Below are 18,029 nucleotides of genomic sequence, written 5' to 3' on the forward strand. Positions count from 1 at the left end.
TGTAGCTATCCGATTATGTCGTTATTCTCCACTGCTGGCCTGCTCTCCAGGCACCATTGCATGAGCCTGAAGCCACATACTGGCCGAACTCGTGTTTCTAAAAATGAATTCAAAGGCACTATTCATTTTTCATTTAATTCTAAGTAAGTCACAGCCTATATGCGCAATTTATAGACTATAATTATTTAATACAACTAAATGTTGTTTAAATGCTGAGGGCTTTATGTCCCTACCAACCTACTGTGTCTCACTCGCAAATGTTCACAATGTACTTCTTTGTAGGCTAGAGCCTTGAAATAATTGAAATAATACAGCCTAAATAATTCATTTTCGTTCCTTCGTAGGCTCCATGTCTGGCTCCTGATCTATTTAGAGTGTTTATATGCTGTTTAATATGACATGTAGCCTATTTGAAATGATGTGCGCTTTTTATTCAAATCCATATGGTTTGGTTTCAATACTTCAAAACCTATTGGTAGGTCCAGGTAATCACAAAAATAGATGGGTGTTGGATAAATTGTGATTTTAATGAATTAATGGAACGAATTTGGAGCGTCAGTTTTCTTTCCTGTGAGCGGTTTTTAGCAGAGAGGTTGGAAAGGACATGGAGCGCCTGGGTGGCGCAAGCACAGATGAGCGGGATTTCCAACCGCTCTGCTCACATGCTCTGTAGCCAACTGACAGGTGCATGCATCGCCACCTACTGTACTGGAGTGAGGCCGGTCACGATCTATACCACTATATTCTCTTAACTAACCCTGGATTTCTAATCAAATAAAATAATTCCCTACAAACCTCAGTACTAACATCACCCTCACCCATAATATCACCCACTCCCCATTCCCATCCAACCTCTCTGACCCTGTCAAACAACCTCTCCCTTTCTACATCATACATTTCACAAAATAATAATACATGTTCAACCGTTTCCTCTACCATACAGCCATTACACATTCTAGTACCATGCCAATGGTGAGCTGCTGCTGCTGCTTCTTCTTCTATGATATAATGGCGGTCCACAAAGAAACGTTTAAGGTGCATGCCGCCACCTACTGTGCTGGATTGTGGGGTCAATAACTGTTTACAACATTAGCTCCACATTCTAAATCCTCCTGCCTAACTCAGTACTTCTGAGAAAATAAAAAAGAGCCTTACTAACTTCTAATAGACCCTCACCCATCCCCAAAATCCCTTCCAAACCTCCCCAACCCCGTCCAACCTCAATGACCCTACACTTCAAGCTTTCCCTCTCTTCAACACACTTACAACAATTTAACACATGCTCCACCGTTTCATCGACCATACACTCAAGACACAAACCATTCACATGCTTTCCAACCAGATGTAATGACAAGTTCAATGTACAATTTCCTTGGCGCAATCGAGCAAACACCACCTCTTCCTAATATGACCTTTGAATCTTGGTCCACCAACCTTTCTTTGGAGGGTATATAAATGCCGGCCCTTGGGCTCAGAGTCCCAACTCTTCTGCCACACATCTATCAAAATGGCTCTAATCTTACATTTGGCCTCACCTCTACCCAATGGAACATTAATATCAATTATATGTCGTTTTAAAGCCCTTTTGACTATCTGGTCTACAATTTCATTCCCTTCCACACTCGAATGGGCTGGGACCCAGCAAAATCTCGAATCTCCATAATAACATGAATGCCTCCAACAGTAGGTCCCTCCAATTAGATTTGCCAGATGATAAACTATTCAACACAAACAGGGAATCTGATCATACTATAATTCTGGCAGGTTGAGCATCCTCCACCCACTGGAGGGCAACTATAGTACTATCGCCAACAGTTCAACTGAGTACATGGACAGATCGTCTGTTAGTCTGCTACATATCTGCACATCAAATTCAGGAATGTAAACGCTTGCACCTGTGCGCCCACTATCTGGGTCCTTGGATCCATCTGTGAAAAGCGGTAAAAATGCAACAAAAAAACTTCTACCGATGTAATTGTCAACCAGTTTCCCTTTTTCACTGACTTCTGACCAATCTTTTATTTCTCTACCAAAGTTAGATCAACAACAGGACACGGTAGTAACCACATTAGAAGCCAGTGTGAGGTCTAGGCAGGATGTAACCCCTCTAACATCTATCGTTGTACCACATCCATCATTAAGACATACTAACGCTCTTGTTTCCATCATATCTTCCACAATAGTACCATTAGTATCTGTGCTTCCCCATAAACTATTATGGGCATTAAAAAGTCGTTGCACCATATCTCTCTAGAGCCCAATTCTCCTGATATTTCATCAAACATCGATACAGATAGTTGACATGGGTTGTACAAATTGAGCAACTTAAAATTACTACCTGCACTGCAGATTTCCACCATCACAAATTCGTATTCAGATGGGACAGGTATACTCCGATATACAAGACATTGCCTTATGAACGTAGCACAACCACCACCCTGTCCAGTTGAACTGGGCTAATGTGACTTCACCCATCTCTTACTTTACGGCATATGTTAATCGAATAGGGTGTAGATTTTTTATTAATTTTTTCACCTTTATTTAACCAGGTAAGCCAGTTGAGAACAAGTTCTCATTTACAACTGCGATCTGGCCAAGATAAAGCAAAGCAGTGCGATAAAAACAACAACACAGAGTTACACATGGGGTAAAACAAAACATAAAGTCAAAAATACAACATAAAATATATATATACAGTGTGTGCAAATGTAGCAAGTTATGGAGGTAAGGCAATAAATAGGCTATAGTGCAAAATAATTACAATTAGTATTAACACTGGAATGATAAATGTGCAAGAGATTATGTGCAAATAGAGATACTGGGGTGCAAATGAGCAAAATAAATAACAATATGGGGATGAGGTAGTTGGGTGGGCTAATTTCAGATGGGCTGTGTACAGGTGCAGTGATCGGTAAGGTGCTCTGACAACTGATGCTTAAAGTTAGTGAGGGAGATAAGAGTCTCCAGCTTCAGAGATTTTTGCAATTCGTTCCGGTCATTGGCAGCAGAGAACTGGAAGGAATGGCGGCCAAAGGAGGTGTTGGCTTTGGGGATGACCAGTGAGATATACCTGCTGGAGCGCATACTACGGGTCGTGGTCGCATCAAACACCATTACAACTTTCCACTCCTACACATCATTACTTTTGTTATTCACTACCTTCACCCTCTTCACGCTCTCAACACTAGAAGTGCCACTGCAGCAGTAGCGAGTATAGCAGGGCCATTCTTTTTCCTTTTACCTTTCACTACTGACCATCCAGGTCCTTGACTTTCAACATCCCCACCCATACCATCAGAACTATCATCCATGTCGACCACAGTCCAGCACAGCTGTTGCTAAACCGCCTACCACAATATAAAACCATTGATTTTGTTTCGCTTCTCCACAAACACTCAAACTCCGAGAAGCTCCCTCTACAATGGCGAGAATCAAAGGGTATAACTTGATATCAAGAAACGCCCATTCAGAAAACGCCCCGAATTGCGGTCTGCAAATTACACCCTTCTCTGTCTAGCAGCAGTAGAGAAACAATGTAGCGGTCTAATAAGTAGACGGCAGTAGCACTAGCAAACAGAATAGATGCCTTGCACGAGATGCAACGTTGCTCCCACATAATGATCAAACTATGGTTGAAATATACTGGCTACCAAATGCGCAGATAAACTGCTGAAATGGGCAAACTGCGCTGAAATCAGCCACATCCCGATAACATGAATGGCTGATTTCAATGTGTGCTAATGTAATTCTAACAAGGAAGTGAGCACGAGAACATCTTGCGATAGCACGTAATTTGTAGACCGCAATTTAGTCTCTCATAAAAATGAACAAAGTTAGTGTACGTATTTTGTTATTGCTCTATTAGTGGCCGCAAGTGAACATTTCCTTATATGTCAGGATGGCCGAGCGGTCTAAGGCGCTGCGTTCAGGTCGCAGTCTCCCCTGGAGGCGTGGGTTCGAATCCCACTTCTGACAGAAACTTTTTATGTACGGTAAAGTGTGCACTAGTGTTGTGTTCCGAATAGATTCACATGACGGCTTTTAAATGTGCAAAGCATTTATTAAACCAACGATTGTTACACGTGGGGATTCTTTATTGACAATTATTCACAACCAACTTTGCCATCTCTAACAAATAACTAAATATGAGGAATTGGTGTATGAATTATTTAAATGAGTAAGGTTTTTGTCAAAGGCATACATGTTATTTGCCACTAAAATAACATTATCGATTACAGTACAAACCATACTGTAAAGACCTTGATGTGGCATCAAAACCAAATAAAAAAAGTAGGCCTATCAAATCAAACTTGACTATCAGTATAGTCATAACATTTTCGAAGATTGTTGCCTACATTTTATAATGTATAACTTGGGAAAATGCTTGAAAAAGGTATGCAACTCAACATTTAAAAACGTTGTCATGCTATGCAAATATCCAAACCGTATTTTTTGTTTCATAAGCAAAAGGCACAATATCATTCAAAAGACATTCCACTTCAGTTATTTATGAACTATGAATATCAAGACTAAGGGCTAGATTCTAATAGACGTGTCGGAGGTGGAACTGCGCTAGAACTGTCAAATCCACAAGCAGCTCCTGCCACTATACCTAAAGCAGACATTGCCATTGGCTACACGGAGTCATATTATGAGAAATCCCATGCAGCCTTGTTCACAAATTCGAACACTGGGATGTGAGATGTAATCTACACCTCAATTAGACTGATAGAAATTGTCATTATTTTGTTTAATGATTTTCAAATTGAGTGTGATTATTTCTATAGTCTACACTTTCTCATTTTTAACTTAAACGCGAGTGGGACATGTGTGGCTTCATGACAATGATCACAAGAGCAGCCGCTCACCGATTTGACAGCTCCAATGCAATTACATCTCTGACACCACCAAAACATCAGCTATGCAAGGTGTCGTCTATCGCCGGTTAACGTTTAATCTGATTGAATCTAGGCCTAAACTGTACCAGTCAAAAAGCAAATGTGTTGCAACACAATTGATTTTCTTTCAAAAAATACTCCATAAAGGAGATGTTGTCATACTGAAATCTTAATTTAGATAACTTAAGCCATCCTTAAAATGTGAACCACTGACATACAGTGGGGAAAAAATGTATTTAGTCAGCCACCAATTGTGCAAGTTCTCCCACTTAAAAAGATGAGAGAGGCCTGTCATTTTCATCATAGGTACACGTCAACTATGACAGACAAAATGAGGAAAAAAAATCCAGAAAATCACATTGTAGGATTTTTAATGAATTTATTTGCAAATTATGGTGGAAAATAAGTATTTGGTCACCTACAAACAAGCAAGATTTCTGGCTCTCACAGACCTGTAACTTCTTCTTTAAGAGTTTTCTCTGTCCTCCACTCGTTACCTGTATTAATGGCACCTGTTTGAACTTGTTATCAGTATAAAAGACACCTGTCCACAACCTCAAACAGTCACACTCCAAACTCCACTATGGCCAAGACCAAAGAGCTGTCAAAGGGCACCAGAAACAAAATTGTAGACCTGCACCAGGCTGGGAAGACTGAATCTGCAATAGGTAAGCAGCTTGGTTTGAAGAAATCAACTGTGGGAGCAATTATTAGGAAATGGAAGACATACAAGACCACTTATAATCTCCCTCGATCTGGGGCTCCACGCAAGATCTCACCCCGTGGGGTCAAAATGATCCCAAGAACGGTGAGCAAAAATCCCAGAACCACACGGGGGGACCTAGTGAATGACCTGCAGAGAGCTGGGACCAAAGTAACAAAGCCTACCATCAGTAACACACTACGCCGCCAGGGACTCAAATCCTGCAGTGCAGACGTGTCCCCCTGCTTAAGCCAGTACATGTCCAGGCCCGTCTGAAGTTTGCTAGAGTGCATTTGGATGATCCAGAAGAGGATTGGGAGAATGTCATATGTCATATGGTCAGATGAAACCAAAATAGAACTTGTCGTGTTTGGAGGACAAAGAATGCTGAGTTGCATCCAAAGAACACCATACCTACTGTGAAGCATGGGGGTGGAAACATCATGCTTTGGGGCTGTTTTTCTGCAAAGGGACCAGGACGACTGATCCGTGTAAAGGAAAGAATGAATGGGGCCATGTATCATGTGATTTTGAGTGAAAACCTCCTTCCATCAGCAAGGGCATTGAAGATGAAACGTGGCTGGGTCTTTCAGCATGACAATGATCCCAAACACACTGCCCGGGCAACGAAGGAGTGGCTTCGTAAGAAGCATTTCAAGGTCCTGGAATGGCCTAGCCAGTCTCCAGATCTCAACCCCCATAGAAAATCTTTGGAGGGAGTTGAAAGTCCGTGTTGCCCAGCGACAGCCCCAAAACATCACTGCTCTAGAGGAGATCTGCATGGAGGAATGGGCCAAAATACCAGCAACAGTGTGTGAAAACCTTGTGAAGACTTACAGAAAACGTTTGACCTGTTTCATTGCCAACAAAGGGTATATAACAAAGTATTGAGAAACTTTTGTTATTGACCAAATACTTATTTTCCACCATAATTTGCAAATAAATTCATAAAAAATCCTACAATGTGATTTTCTGGATTTTTTTCCCTCATTTTGTCTGTCATAGTTGACGTGTACCTATGATGAAAATTACAGGCCTCTCTCATCTTTTTAAGTGGGAGAACTTGCACAATTGGTGGCTGACTAAATACTTTTTTCCCCCACTGTATATACAACCATGTGTAGAAAAATAGAATATAGAGGATTATAACTGCTGCATTAATCTTGACCTAAGATAATAAAGTTGTGTTTCATGACAATTCCAATCGTCAGAGGCATGATGTCATTTAGTATTTTTAAATGAAAATGTCTGGAATACTGTTGTAGTCCTTTGCTCCTCTTCACACGCTTGTCACACTACCTTTGAGATAAAAACATTACTATGGAATGTCAACGTTGGTATGGACCTAAACAGTCAAATATGGTATCTCAATATTATTGAAGTGTAATGTTGTATTAATAAGTAATAATAATAATAAAAAAAGAGTAGGACTAATCAAGCAAATACACCAGCGTAATACATTTTTTGATTAAGACCAGCCATACAGTACATCTTATTTATAGTGTCATTACCTGATATGGAGTAGTGTCTCACTGGTAGTCACAACTAGCCAGTAGTCACATCAGGGCACCTGTGAAAAGCGTGTAATAGTAAAACCTTTAATAGTAAAACATTGAACATTGGGGGTTCAAAGATACGATTGTAATTAGGCCTACACCAACTTAAATTGAAATTATTTACCCAACATGCAGAAAAATAAAAATGAGTAGGTGAAGGTACTTGCAATGTCTTGTTCCAGTCATTGTGCTAGGGTGTGTCATCTTCTCTGCTCCTTGGCCATCAGAGTTCTCAGTAGCAGAGGCTGTCTTCTCGCTTGCTTTTTCAAATCCTTGTCCACAGAAGGCAACCTCACTTGAAATGTGTCCATTGAGTTCTAGTTCTTCATTCAGTCTTCTCAGGAGTATGTTCGTCCTAGGTGGTGTCATTTTCGGTTCTGCTTTGGGTGTTTTCTCTGCACGACTCATGCCTTGTTTCTGTTGAGGGACTCTGATTGGGCTTTGTTCTTGAAATCTCAGTCCAAGCATGATGTCGATGTATTCTGCATGGCCAGCATCAACCAGGTCTTTAGCCACGTGAACGCCATCTGCTACAATGTCCACCTCCCAGTGTGCTTCAGAAACGTACTGCCTGAAGTATATTTTAAGGTTCTTCTTACAGATGCACTCTTGAAAGAAAACAACTGCTTCATCTGTCCATTGCCCCTCGACTGATTTTACTCCTCTCAAAGTGCATGGATACGTGACCTTTGGTAGCCTGGTCAACTGGTCAGGAAGTCTTCTCAGCTCAGACCAGTCTTTGTACGGCATGTCCACACAATGGCCATAGTCAACCAAATTGATCACAACCACTGCTCTATCGGAATGGACGATTTCAGCTCGGCACCATTTGTTCTTACTATCAGACCTCACAAGGCAGCATGATCCTCGAATTAGGTGTTCTTCATGCAATGGCAACAGCTCCTTTGGAAGATCCTCGAGAATCGTAGACACAGTGTTCATGATGAGAAGCAAATCTTCCAGAACAATGTAGAATTCACTTGGAGTGGTGACTGCAGCTGCAAAGCCAGAGTATCCCAGATCCATGTTCACTGGGGCAAGGAAGAGCCTCTGGGGACTGTTGTCCAAGCTGGGTTTTTTCTCTGTTGGGGTCACAGTTTGAGTCTTCGTGGGGATTGGTCTTTCTTCAGTACATTCAGAAGTTGCAATCTTCATTTGCTGGGCAAGGAACAGTCCATTCATCATGATTTCTACCATCCACAAGTTATCAGCTTCAGAGTAGGACACAAACATGAGTTTCATATCCTTACCTACCATTGGTTTCAGAGTTTTCTTCAATATCTCATAAGCGTCGCTGATAGGGAAGCCAGGGCCATTCCACTTGCACAAGACTGCTTGCACAGGAGTTTGCTTGAGGTCATTACAGATGTCTTTGATGCAGCCCATTGGGACGTCCTCTGTAGTGCCATGATCCACAAGGAGCACTCCGCATTTTCCTTGGTCAATAGATGCATGCCGTACAACTGCTCGGTGCCACTGGTCGTCTTTGGTTGATTTTGCCAAGCATTGAAGTCCTTCTTTGACATTCTTCTCAGACATGACTTTGCACTTAGACCAATTTTCAACTATGAGATTCTCAAGTACAGTAAACTGTTCCGTGGTCCTGTGAAGTCTCAGATATAGATCTCCATTCTCCAAGATGGACAACAGTGTCCCACTCTCTGCCTGTCCGGCTCTTATATCCTGGGATGGAATGGCCATATCCTTCATGGCCTCCATAGATGGTCCAAAGGTTGTTGATTGGAGTTGATTGGAGTCCTGGTGTTTGCAAATGCCATGTTTGTGCCTAGTTGGTGAGGGCATTGGGGACACATTCAGCAATACCTTTTCACCTTGAGCAGTGAACATAACCCTCTCAGAATGTGTATTGGACTGGCTATTGTCCTTGATGGCTGCTCTTGTTTGCTTTTTAACTGTGTCAACTAGACTTGCACACAAAGCTTGGACCTCCTCATTTTCAGTCACATCATTGTCAAGTGTTGGGTTGTCCTGCTGGATCTCAACGTTAACCTCCCACTGTGTACCAAAACGACTGACAATTTCAACCATGAGAGGTTTTCCCATTACTGCATCAGTGAAAGAGGCATCACTTTCATAAGAGTCACTGTTTAGCAATGAACAGGGTATGCTTAGTCTATGCTGCAACAAAAAAACACTTGTCAGAGTGTACATTTTGTCCTTAGTCACAGTGGCTGTATTTCCATAGTCAACAAACTCCACCTTGAAATGGTCATTAGACGCATTATCTGTTACAACTGCACGGTAGAGTGCGCCATCCTCTTCATATTCAGCAGCAACAAGGTCATTCATTCTGAAGTCCACCAATGTGCTGTTGTTCCCCATGGTTTCTTTAAACAGCTCAGTGTTGAGGTCTTCTCCCATTTTCAGAATGGATTGTTTATCATCTTGCATTTGGATAAAAAAGCTGTCGACGGTATTGATATGGGAAACAAACCCCAGACCTCGGAATCCAGATTTTATTTTGGGATTAGGGAGTAGTTGTGAAAGTTTTGGCAATTGGACGGAGCAAACTGTTTCTGTGACTTTGGAGGAACTGTCTACATCATGTTGATCTGTTTTTCCTTCTGTGCTTTCCTCAGCTTTGAACTGAGTGATTATTTCACTTTGCTCTTCCCAATCTTGCTGGGCATCAGGACACTTTGGTGGGTTTGCTTTTTGAGCATTTGAAGACTGCTTATTTTGATGTTGGTGCTTGTTGTGGCAGGTAACTCCCTTGCCTGTGGGTTTCAGATGCTGTCTATCTTTAGTTTTTCCAGTTTTGTTCTTCGTTTGTTCTTTGTGTCCCTCATGACCAGTCACAGGTCTACTGTTGCTTTTCTTCTCCTTCGGTTTTTGACTTGCAATGAGCTCCTTGACTTTCTCATTGATGTTTATGCCTCCATCAAACAGATCGAAAGAGACTGTCCCATCCTCATTCTTTCCTGCAACGACAGCTCGAAGTGGCTTGTTGAGAATGGATTTCTCCAGCCATTTGTTGACGTCTGCAAAGTTCTCCTCTTTCGGGATTTGTGAGAGACTGCATCTTAATGCCTGCATGGGAGTGAACAGTAAATCTGCTGAATGTCTGGGAATAGGTACGACATTGGTTTTTTCAACAATATGCATGTTTCCATAGTCCACAAAAAACACATTTAGAAGCAGAGTAGACTGAACAGGGCAAGCCACACCCCTGTACCATTTGCCATCACCGTAATATTTTGCCAGGCAAAGTTTTCCGATACCAGGACCAGAGTTGGCACGCAGTATTTCTTCACTTTCCATGGCGACTTTCTCCATCAAGTCTTCAATCATTTCAGTATTTCTGTCCAACTGGCAATACATCTCCCATGGACTGCACACATGAGTGACACAGACTTGCTCTTCACTTCCACATCTCAAGTTGAAGGAGGAATGGACAAAAGAGTCTGGGCATACTGATGGCATAAGCTGCATAGGAGTTTGCACTTCTCTTGCAAGACCTTTTTCCACAAGCTTCTTTGTTGCATTCTGTTGAGTGTTGTGGAGGTCGACAACATTGCACAGGCCCTTGTTTTTCACATACAGTTGAGCGTGTATACAGCATGTCAACTTCACTGACTGGCCTTGAGCGAAGTACTTCAGTAAATCGCATGCCTCTGTGCCCCAATCACCACCGCTGCCCCTTGCAGGTTCAATCAAGTTGTAAAGGCTACATCTAAATGCTTGCCCCTCAAGATCAAGGAATTCTGGCACTATTGCTTGAAGATTGTGCACTTTCTCTTTTGCTACTATCCCATAGTCCACAAATATCATTTCAACTTCATCTTTCTGTGCTCCTACAATGCAGGCCCTATACCATCTGCCGTCATCTTTAGACTTGGTAACACAACATGAATCACTTGACTGCACAGGAAGTGTGTGTGCTTGGTAATACTGCTGAATCGCTTCCATCATTTCCTCCAAGTTGGGGATCTTGCTTTCCAGCTGGCACCAAAACTCTGAGGGTGTGTTGACGTGAGAGCATCGCACAGCTAGCTCACTTCCAGGCTTGAATTTCTGTGCTTTGAATTTCACCGCTGGTGCCTTGTCTTTTAGGGTGCTTGACTTTGGGCTTTCAGGTTTCTTTTCACAGCCATCCAATTCAGAAATTTCCCACGTCTCTTTGGGAGGTTTCCTTGTGACACCACTTGTGCTTGATCCATTTGCATGAACTTGTCCTTTTTTACAGGTCTTCTGTTTCATCATTTCCTTCTCCATCTCTCTCTTAGGTATCACAGGCGCCGAAGGAGTGTATTTCCAGAATTCTGCATGATTTGTTGTGGTCAGGAGCTCTGTTATGCTCTTTGATGCTCTCTGTGATGTGTTGTTTTCACTCTCATACAAATCAACCACATATAGATCTTTCCTTATGTGGACAACATGCACAAGGAGAGTTTTGTTGGAGACTGCTCGTCGGAAGTAGTCGGTTGCAGAGATTGTCCATACATCGTCGAAAGGCATGACATTCACCAGAGAACAACTCAGGGCAAATGCTGGTTCAATAGCAAACTTTTCCGGGATCTGCTTGATGCACATATGTGGTACCTTTTCAGTATTTCCAAAATCAATGAAAAATACTTCAGCTCCGTTGTCAAGAGTGTCTGTCACCATAGCTCTGTAGTAATGCATGTCCAGCTCATACATTGCACAGCAAAGTGCACCAGGCTCTGGATTCTCAATAATTTCTTCATCCAATTGGACTTGGCTGAAGTGCTTGGCCATGTTCTCCATCATCTCTTCAAAGTCTTTGTTGCGTTTCTGTGTTCTCAACCAGAACGCACCTGGATTCAGGACATGCTCCACGTATCCTTCAAACACAGAGTCCTCTTGCATTTCCTCAACAATGACTGAATTATCCATTGCTTGGATTATTGCGGTCTCATAATACAGGTAGCCGTTTAGAGGGAAAGCAGGCTCACTTTCAAGAATAAAGTCACACTCTCTTTGTCCAGGGACATCTTGAATTGGCCCTGCCTCAACAACTGCATAGTCTTCAGCACTGAGCACTGTGACCAAATAGAGATTCTGCTCTTTGTCAAAGCCATTGATTTCAACATCCAATACTCTACCCAGCAATCCTTTCTTGAAGAAAGTCAGCTGCTGGATCTTCACTGCCTGATCCTGTCCATTCAGGCAGGAAAGAGCGCACGGGAAAGCCATGATTGGTGTTGAGAGAAAATCTGGTGGAAGCTGGAGGACATTCTCAATTTTCACAGACTCACAGAATCCGTAATCAACAAACAAGACTCTTACTTGAGAGTTTACAGGGAGAAACTGCACAAAGCCTCTATGCCACTTCTCATCTTTTCCTTTGACTGAGCAAAGTAAGCCCAGATTTTCTGCTGGCTTTTGACTGGGGTCTTTGCTCTTGGACTCACAGGACAATGCCAATTTGTCTGACATCCTTTTCAGATCTTTTGCCATACTTGTCATTTGACAGTAGAATATAACAGGGTTCACTGCAGCGGTTACTCTAACCCTCACTTTTTTGCCAGTGGTCAACTTAGGGCCTGAAAATGACTGAATATCCTCAAAGCCCTTCAAGCTGGATGGTTTGAATGAGAATTCTTGTCCACCTTGCTTTTCAATCAGTAGATCTGGGACAGGTTCAATGCTCTGCTTGAGTGGTACCTCTGTTAACATTTCCACCAAGAGAAGGAATGTGTCTGTGTCCACATGTTTCCCTAAGCTCAGCCTAAAGAGATCCTTGTTGATGTCTGGGGCTTCTAGTATGAGGACTTTGTGAGGAAGAAAGGCTTGGATGTATCCTTTGACATGACTTCCAATCAAGGAAGCGAAATACTTCTCTGAAAAAGAATCCCAATTTTCTCTCAATGGTAACACATTTGCAAAGAAACCACAGAGGATTTTGGGAGGAAGCATGAAGAGCTCATCCAAAGCTGTGGCCAAATGGCTGGCATCAACACTCAGAACATTCCCATGGTCTATAAGGAACACGTCAAACAAATCTTTCTGTTTGTTCTGAACCCTTCCTCTGTACCAGCGGGTAGATGGGATATCCTCTACCAAACAGAACTCCCCAACTTCCACCGCCACCTTTGTTTTCTGTGCATTCTGTATTTCCACTTGCAGTATGTTATAGTCCAGTTCACATATTGTGAGATATTGGCCCTGGAAGTGCACCAGTGTATCCCCTGGGTTGCAGCTCACATGCGTTAACTGTAGGTCCACAGGCCACAGAGAACATTGTGCAGAGACACTTGAATCCTCCTGAGGTCTGGAACAAAAATACCCTTTATTACTTACATATTTGGAATATTTATTGATGCTTAGGCCTATGTGATTTTTTTAGTAACTTGTCTTATTTTGATTCTAGTATTTTATTTAAGGCCTACATCCTACTGCTATATCAAATCATAACATATCTAACATCACATGCATTTTGAGTATTATAGTTCAGCTGTAAATATGTGAGTTATGGTCGTAGGTAAAACTGGTAGTGAGATGAAAGGGGGATCCCTGAGGAGTTAATTGTAATAACCATAACAATTCTGGGGACATCATCCTTTCTTTGAAATGTTTGAGCTATTCGTAATGAAAACTAGTTTACATGAGGTAAAATAATATTACAAATTAATTACTAATGTATACCACGGCTTTGATAAATACTCTACTATGATTGGAGTACAATGTGTGTGCAGGGCCGTTCAATGACTGACACTATGAACAATTATTAAATTCTAAGCCATGATTATTCCATAAGAAATTAGGGTTGTGCTTATGAATATAATTTTTAATTGGATAGGGTTATAATCCAACTCACTAATCCTTAAACACTCAAACTGCATCCCTACAGCATTTACTCAACATTATGTCTATTTACAATTCTTTGAATCTTTTTCATATGTCACACATCACAGAGGTGTGTCGCCACTCACCACAATAAGTTGTGGAAGACAATCTTTACAAAAATGCTTCAAACTCTCAAGTTCGGGACATGTAGCCCATCTGTATTGAGATGGTCATAGAGTAAAGACGGCATAGGCCTGAATTGAAAAGATGAATGCACTTTCACTACCATCTTTATACTTCAACAAGCTTGTGCCCTAAAACCCATGCATGTGTGTGTGTGTGCTTGCCCTAATGATGTAAATTCAGTGCTTGGTTATATTAAGTCATACCATGGTGGTTGGCATCATTGTGGGACAACTAACTCTGAGCATTTGCATTTACAGTGCCTTGCGAAAGTATTCATCCCCCTTTGCATTTTTCCTATTTTGTTGCCTTACAACCTGGAATTAAAATGTATTTTGGGGGGGGGTTTGTATCATTTGATTTACACAACATGCCTACCACTTTGCCCATTCTTCAAGGCAAAACTGCTCCAGCTCCTACAAGTTGGATGGGTTCTGCTGGTGTACAGCAATCTTTAAGTCATACCACAGATTCTCAATTGGATTGAGGTCTGGGCTTTGTCTAGGCCATTCCAAGACATTTAATTGTTTCCCCTTAAACCACTTGAGTGTTGCTTTAGCAGTATGCTTAGGGTCATTGTCCTGAATGGAAGGTGAACCTCTGTTCCAGTCTCAAATCTCTGGAAGACTGAAACAGGTTTCCCTCAAGAATTTCCCTGTATTTAGCACCATCCATCATTCGTTCAATTCTGACCAGTTTCCCTGCCGTTGGGTTTGCGCCAGACATAGCGTTTTCCTTGATGGCCAAAAAGCTCAATTCTAGTCTCATCTGACCAGAGTACCTTCTTCCATATGTTTGGGGAGTCTCCCACATGCCTTTTGGCGAACACCAAACGTGTTTGCTTATTTATTTATTTTAAGCAATGGCTTTTTCTGGCCACCCTTCCGTAAAGCCCAGCTCTGTGGAGTGTACAGCTTAAAGTGGTCCTATGGACAGATACTCCAATCTCCACTGTAGAGCTTTGCAGCTCCTTAAGGGTTATCTTTGGTCTCTTTGTTGCCTCTCTGATTAATGCCCTCCTTGCCTGGTCCGTGAGTTTTGGTGGGCGGTCCTCTCTTGGCAGGTTTGTTGTGGTGCCATATTCTTTGCATTTTTTTATAATGGATTTAAAACGGTGCTCCGTGGGATGTTCAACGTTCCTGATATTTTTTTATTACCCAACCCTGATCTGTACTTCTCCACAACTTTGTCCCTGACCTGTTTGGAGAGCTCCTTGATCTTCATGGTGCCGCTTGCTTGGTGGTGCCCCTTGCTTAGTGGTGTTGCAGACTCTGGGGCCTTTCAGAACAGGTGTATATATACTAAGATCATGTGACACTTAAATAAAGTCCACCTGTGTGCAATCTAACTAATTCTGTGACTTATGATGGTAATTGTTTGCACCAGATCTTATGTAGGGGCTTCATAGCAAAGGAGGTGAATACATATGCATGCACCACTTTTCCGTATTCTTTTTTTATTTTTAGCATTTCTTCATTTTTTTTTCATTTCACTTCACCAATTTGAACTATTGTGTATATCCATTACATGAAATCCAAATAAAAATCCATTTAAATTACAGGTTGTAATGCAACAAAATAGGGGGAAAAAAGGGGGTTGAATACTTTTGCAAGGCACTGTACATCATAATGTAGGCTAATGTGGGTATTGTTAAATCATTTTCTACGTACTTTCTATTTTCTGAAGTCATTCTCAACAACATTGCGACAGGGCGGAACCTTCCTAAAAAAAATATATATATATTATACATAATATCAAATCAAGGAAGAGCCTAAATGTGGCTGTCAGCTTTCTTTATGGAAAAATAGCACATTGAATATGCCATTCCAGTATTTCTACTAATACAAGTGGGCATGCACTTCAATTCATAACACATCGAAACACAAATTCTTGAAATTAGGCTACCATTTAGTTATCCAGGTTCTCAATAAAAATAGCAATCTTACCTTTAAGTCTTCAGCTAGCTATAATTCACTTGATCACAGAGGGGGTTCATCATGAAGCTGAGCGTTATCCCGAGTGACTAGGGGGAAAAACTTAATTTAGAAAATGCATAACATTGCTGTTTGGTTAATTAGTCTAGGAATTGATGTAGCTAATAAGTCTAAAAATGTGTGTAGCTACTAAGGGGATGTATTGTGCATGGAATTAGAATGGAACACGTCAGACCCGAAGATGCATGCATTTACAGCAAATTATTTAGCCACTTAGCTAGCTGCCGTTATCTAGTTAGCCTGGTGCACTTTGCTGCATGCATTACTACAGAGCTATGGTGACAGAAAATATTTTTCCACATTGTTACGTTACAACCTTATTCTAAAATTGATTAAATAGTTTTTTTCCCCCCTCATCAATCTACACAAAATACCCCATAATGACAAAGCAAAAACAGGTTTTTAGAAATGTTTAAACATTTACAGTGGGGAAAAAAAGTATTTAGTCAGCCACCAATTGTGCAAGTTCTCCCACTTAAAAAGATGAGAGAGGCCTGTAATTTTCATCATAGGTACACGTCAACTATGACAGACAAATTGAGAAGAAAAATTCCAGAAAATCACATTGTAGGATTTTTAATGAATTTATTTGCAAATTATGGTGGAAAATAAGTATTTGGTCACCTACAAACAAGCAAGATTTCTGGCTCTCACAGACCTGTAACTTCTTCTTTAAGAGGCTCCTCTGTCCTCCACTCGTTACCTGTATTAATGGCACCTGTTTGAACTTGTTATCAGTATAAAAGACACCTGTCCACAACCTCAAACAGTCACACTCCAAACTCCACTATGGCCAAGACCAAAGAGCTGTCAAAGGACACCAGAAACAAAATTGTAGACCTGCACCAGGCTGGGAAGACTGAATCTGCAATAGGTAAGCAGCTTGGTTTGAAGAAATCAACTGTGGGAGCAATTATTAGGAAATGGAAGACATACAAGACCACTGATAATCTCCCTCGATCTGGGGCTCCACGCAAGATCTCACCCCGTGGGGTCAAAATGATCACAAGAACGGTGAGCAAAAATCCCAGAACCACAAAGGGGGACCTAGTGAATGACCTGCAGAGAGCTGGGACCAAAGTAACAAAGCCTACCATCAGTAACACACTACGCCGCCAGGGACTCAAATCCTGCAGTGCCAGACGTGTCCCCCTGCTTAAGCCAGTACATGTCCAGGCCCGTCTGAAGTTTGCTAGAGTGCATTTGGATGATCCAGAAGAGGATTGGGAGAATGTCATATGGTCAGATGAAACCAAAATAGAACTTTTTGGTAAAAATTCAACTCGTCTTGTTTGGAGGACAAAGAATGCTGAGTTGCATCCAAAGAACACATTTTTACATTTACATTTTAGTCATTTAGCAGACGCTCTTATCCAGAGCGACTTACAGGAGCAATTAGGGTTAAGTGCCTTGCTCAAGGGCACGTCGACAGATTTTTCACCTAGTTGGCTCGGGGATTAGAACCAGCAACCTTTCGGTTACTGGCACAACGCTCTTAACCCCTAAGCTACCTGCCGCCCCACCATACCTACTGTGAAGCATGGGGGTGGAAACGTCATGCTTTGGGGCTGTTTTTCTGCAAACGGACCAGGACGACTGATTCGTGTAAAGGAAAGAATGAATGGGGCCATGTATCGTGAGATTTTGAGTGAAAACCTCCTTCCATCAGCAAGGGCATTGAAGATGAAACGTGGCTGGGTCTTTCAGCATGACAATGATCCCAAACACACCGCTCGGGCAACGAAGGAGTGGCTTCGTAAGAAGCATTTCAAGGTCCTGGAGTGGCCTAGCCAGTCTCCAGATCTCAACCCCATAGAAAATCTTTGGAGGGAGTTGAAAGTCCGTGTTGCCCAGCGACAGCCCCAAAACATCACTGCTCTAGAGGAGATCTGCATGGTGGAATGGGCCAAAATACCAGCAACAG

At 41.8% G+C, this 18,029-nt stretch overlaps 1 protein-coding gene and 1 non-coding gene across 2 annotated transcripts; one reads left to right on the plus strand and one right to left on the minus strand.

Annotated features, from left to right (window-relative positions):
- Positions 1–3,892: 3,892 nt before the first annotated feature.
- trnal-cag lies at positions 3,893–3,975 on the plus strand. Its single transcript has one exon. It is a non-coding gene; the product is annotated as a tRNA-Leu (tRNA).
- A 3,302-nt stretch (positions 3,976–7,277) lies between these two features.
- On the minus strand, positions 7,278–16,136 carry tdrd15 (tudor domain containing 15). The gene is made up of 3 exons (XM_041860285.1): positions 16,058–16,136; positions 15,782–15,833; positions 7,278–13,413 (listed from the first exon to the last, which is right to left on the minus strand). The coding sequence occupies exons 2-3, from the start codon at positions 15,811–15,813 to the stop codon at positions 7,278–7,280; spliced, it is 6,168 nt and encodes a 2,055-aa protein (XP_041716219.1). The 5' UTR covers positions 15,814–15,833; positions 16,058–16,136.
- Between the last annotated feature and the right edge of the window lie 1,893 nt (positions 16,137–18,029).

Source organism: Coregonus clupeaformis, chromosome 33, assembly GCF_020615455.1.
Source record: "Coregonus clupeaformis isolate EN_2021a chromosome 33, ASM2061545v1, whole genome shotgun sequence".
Classification (NCBI taxonomy): Eukaryota; Metazoa; Chordata; class Actinopteri; order Salmoniformes; family Salmonidae; genus Coregonus; species Coregonus clupeaformis.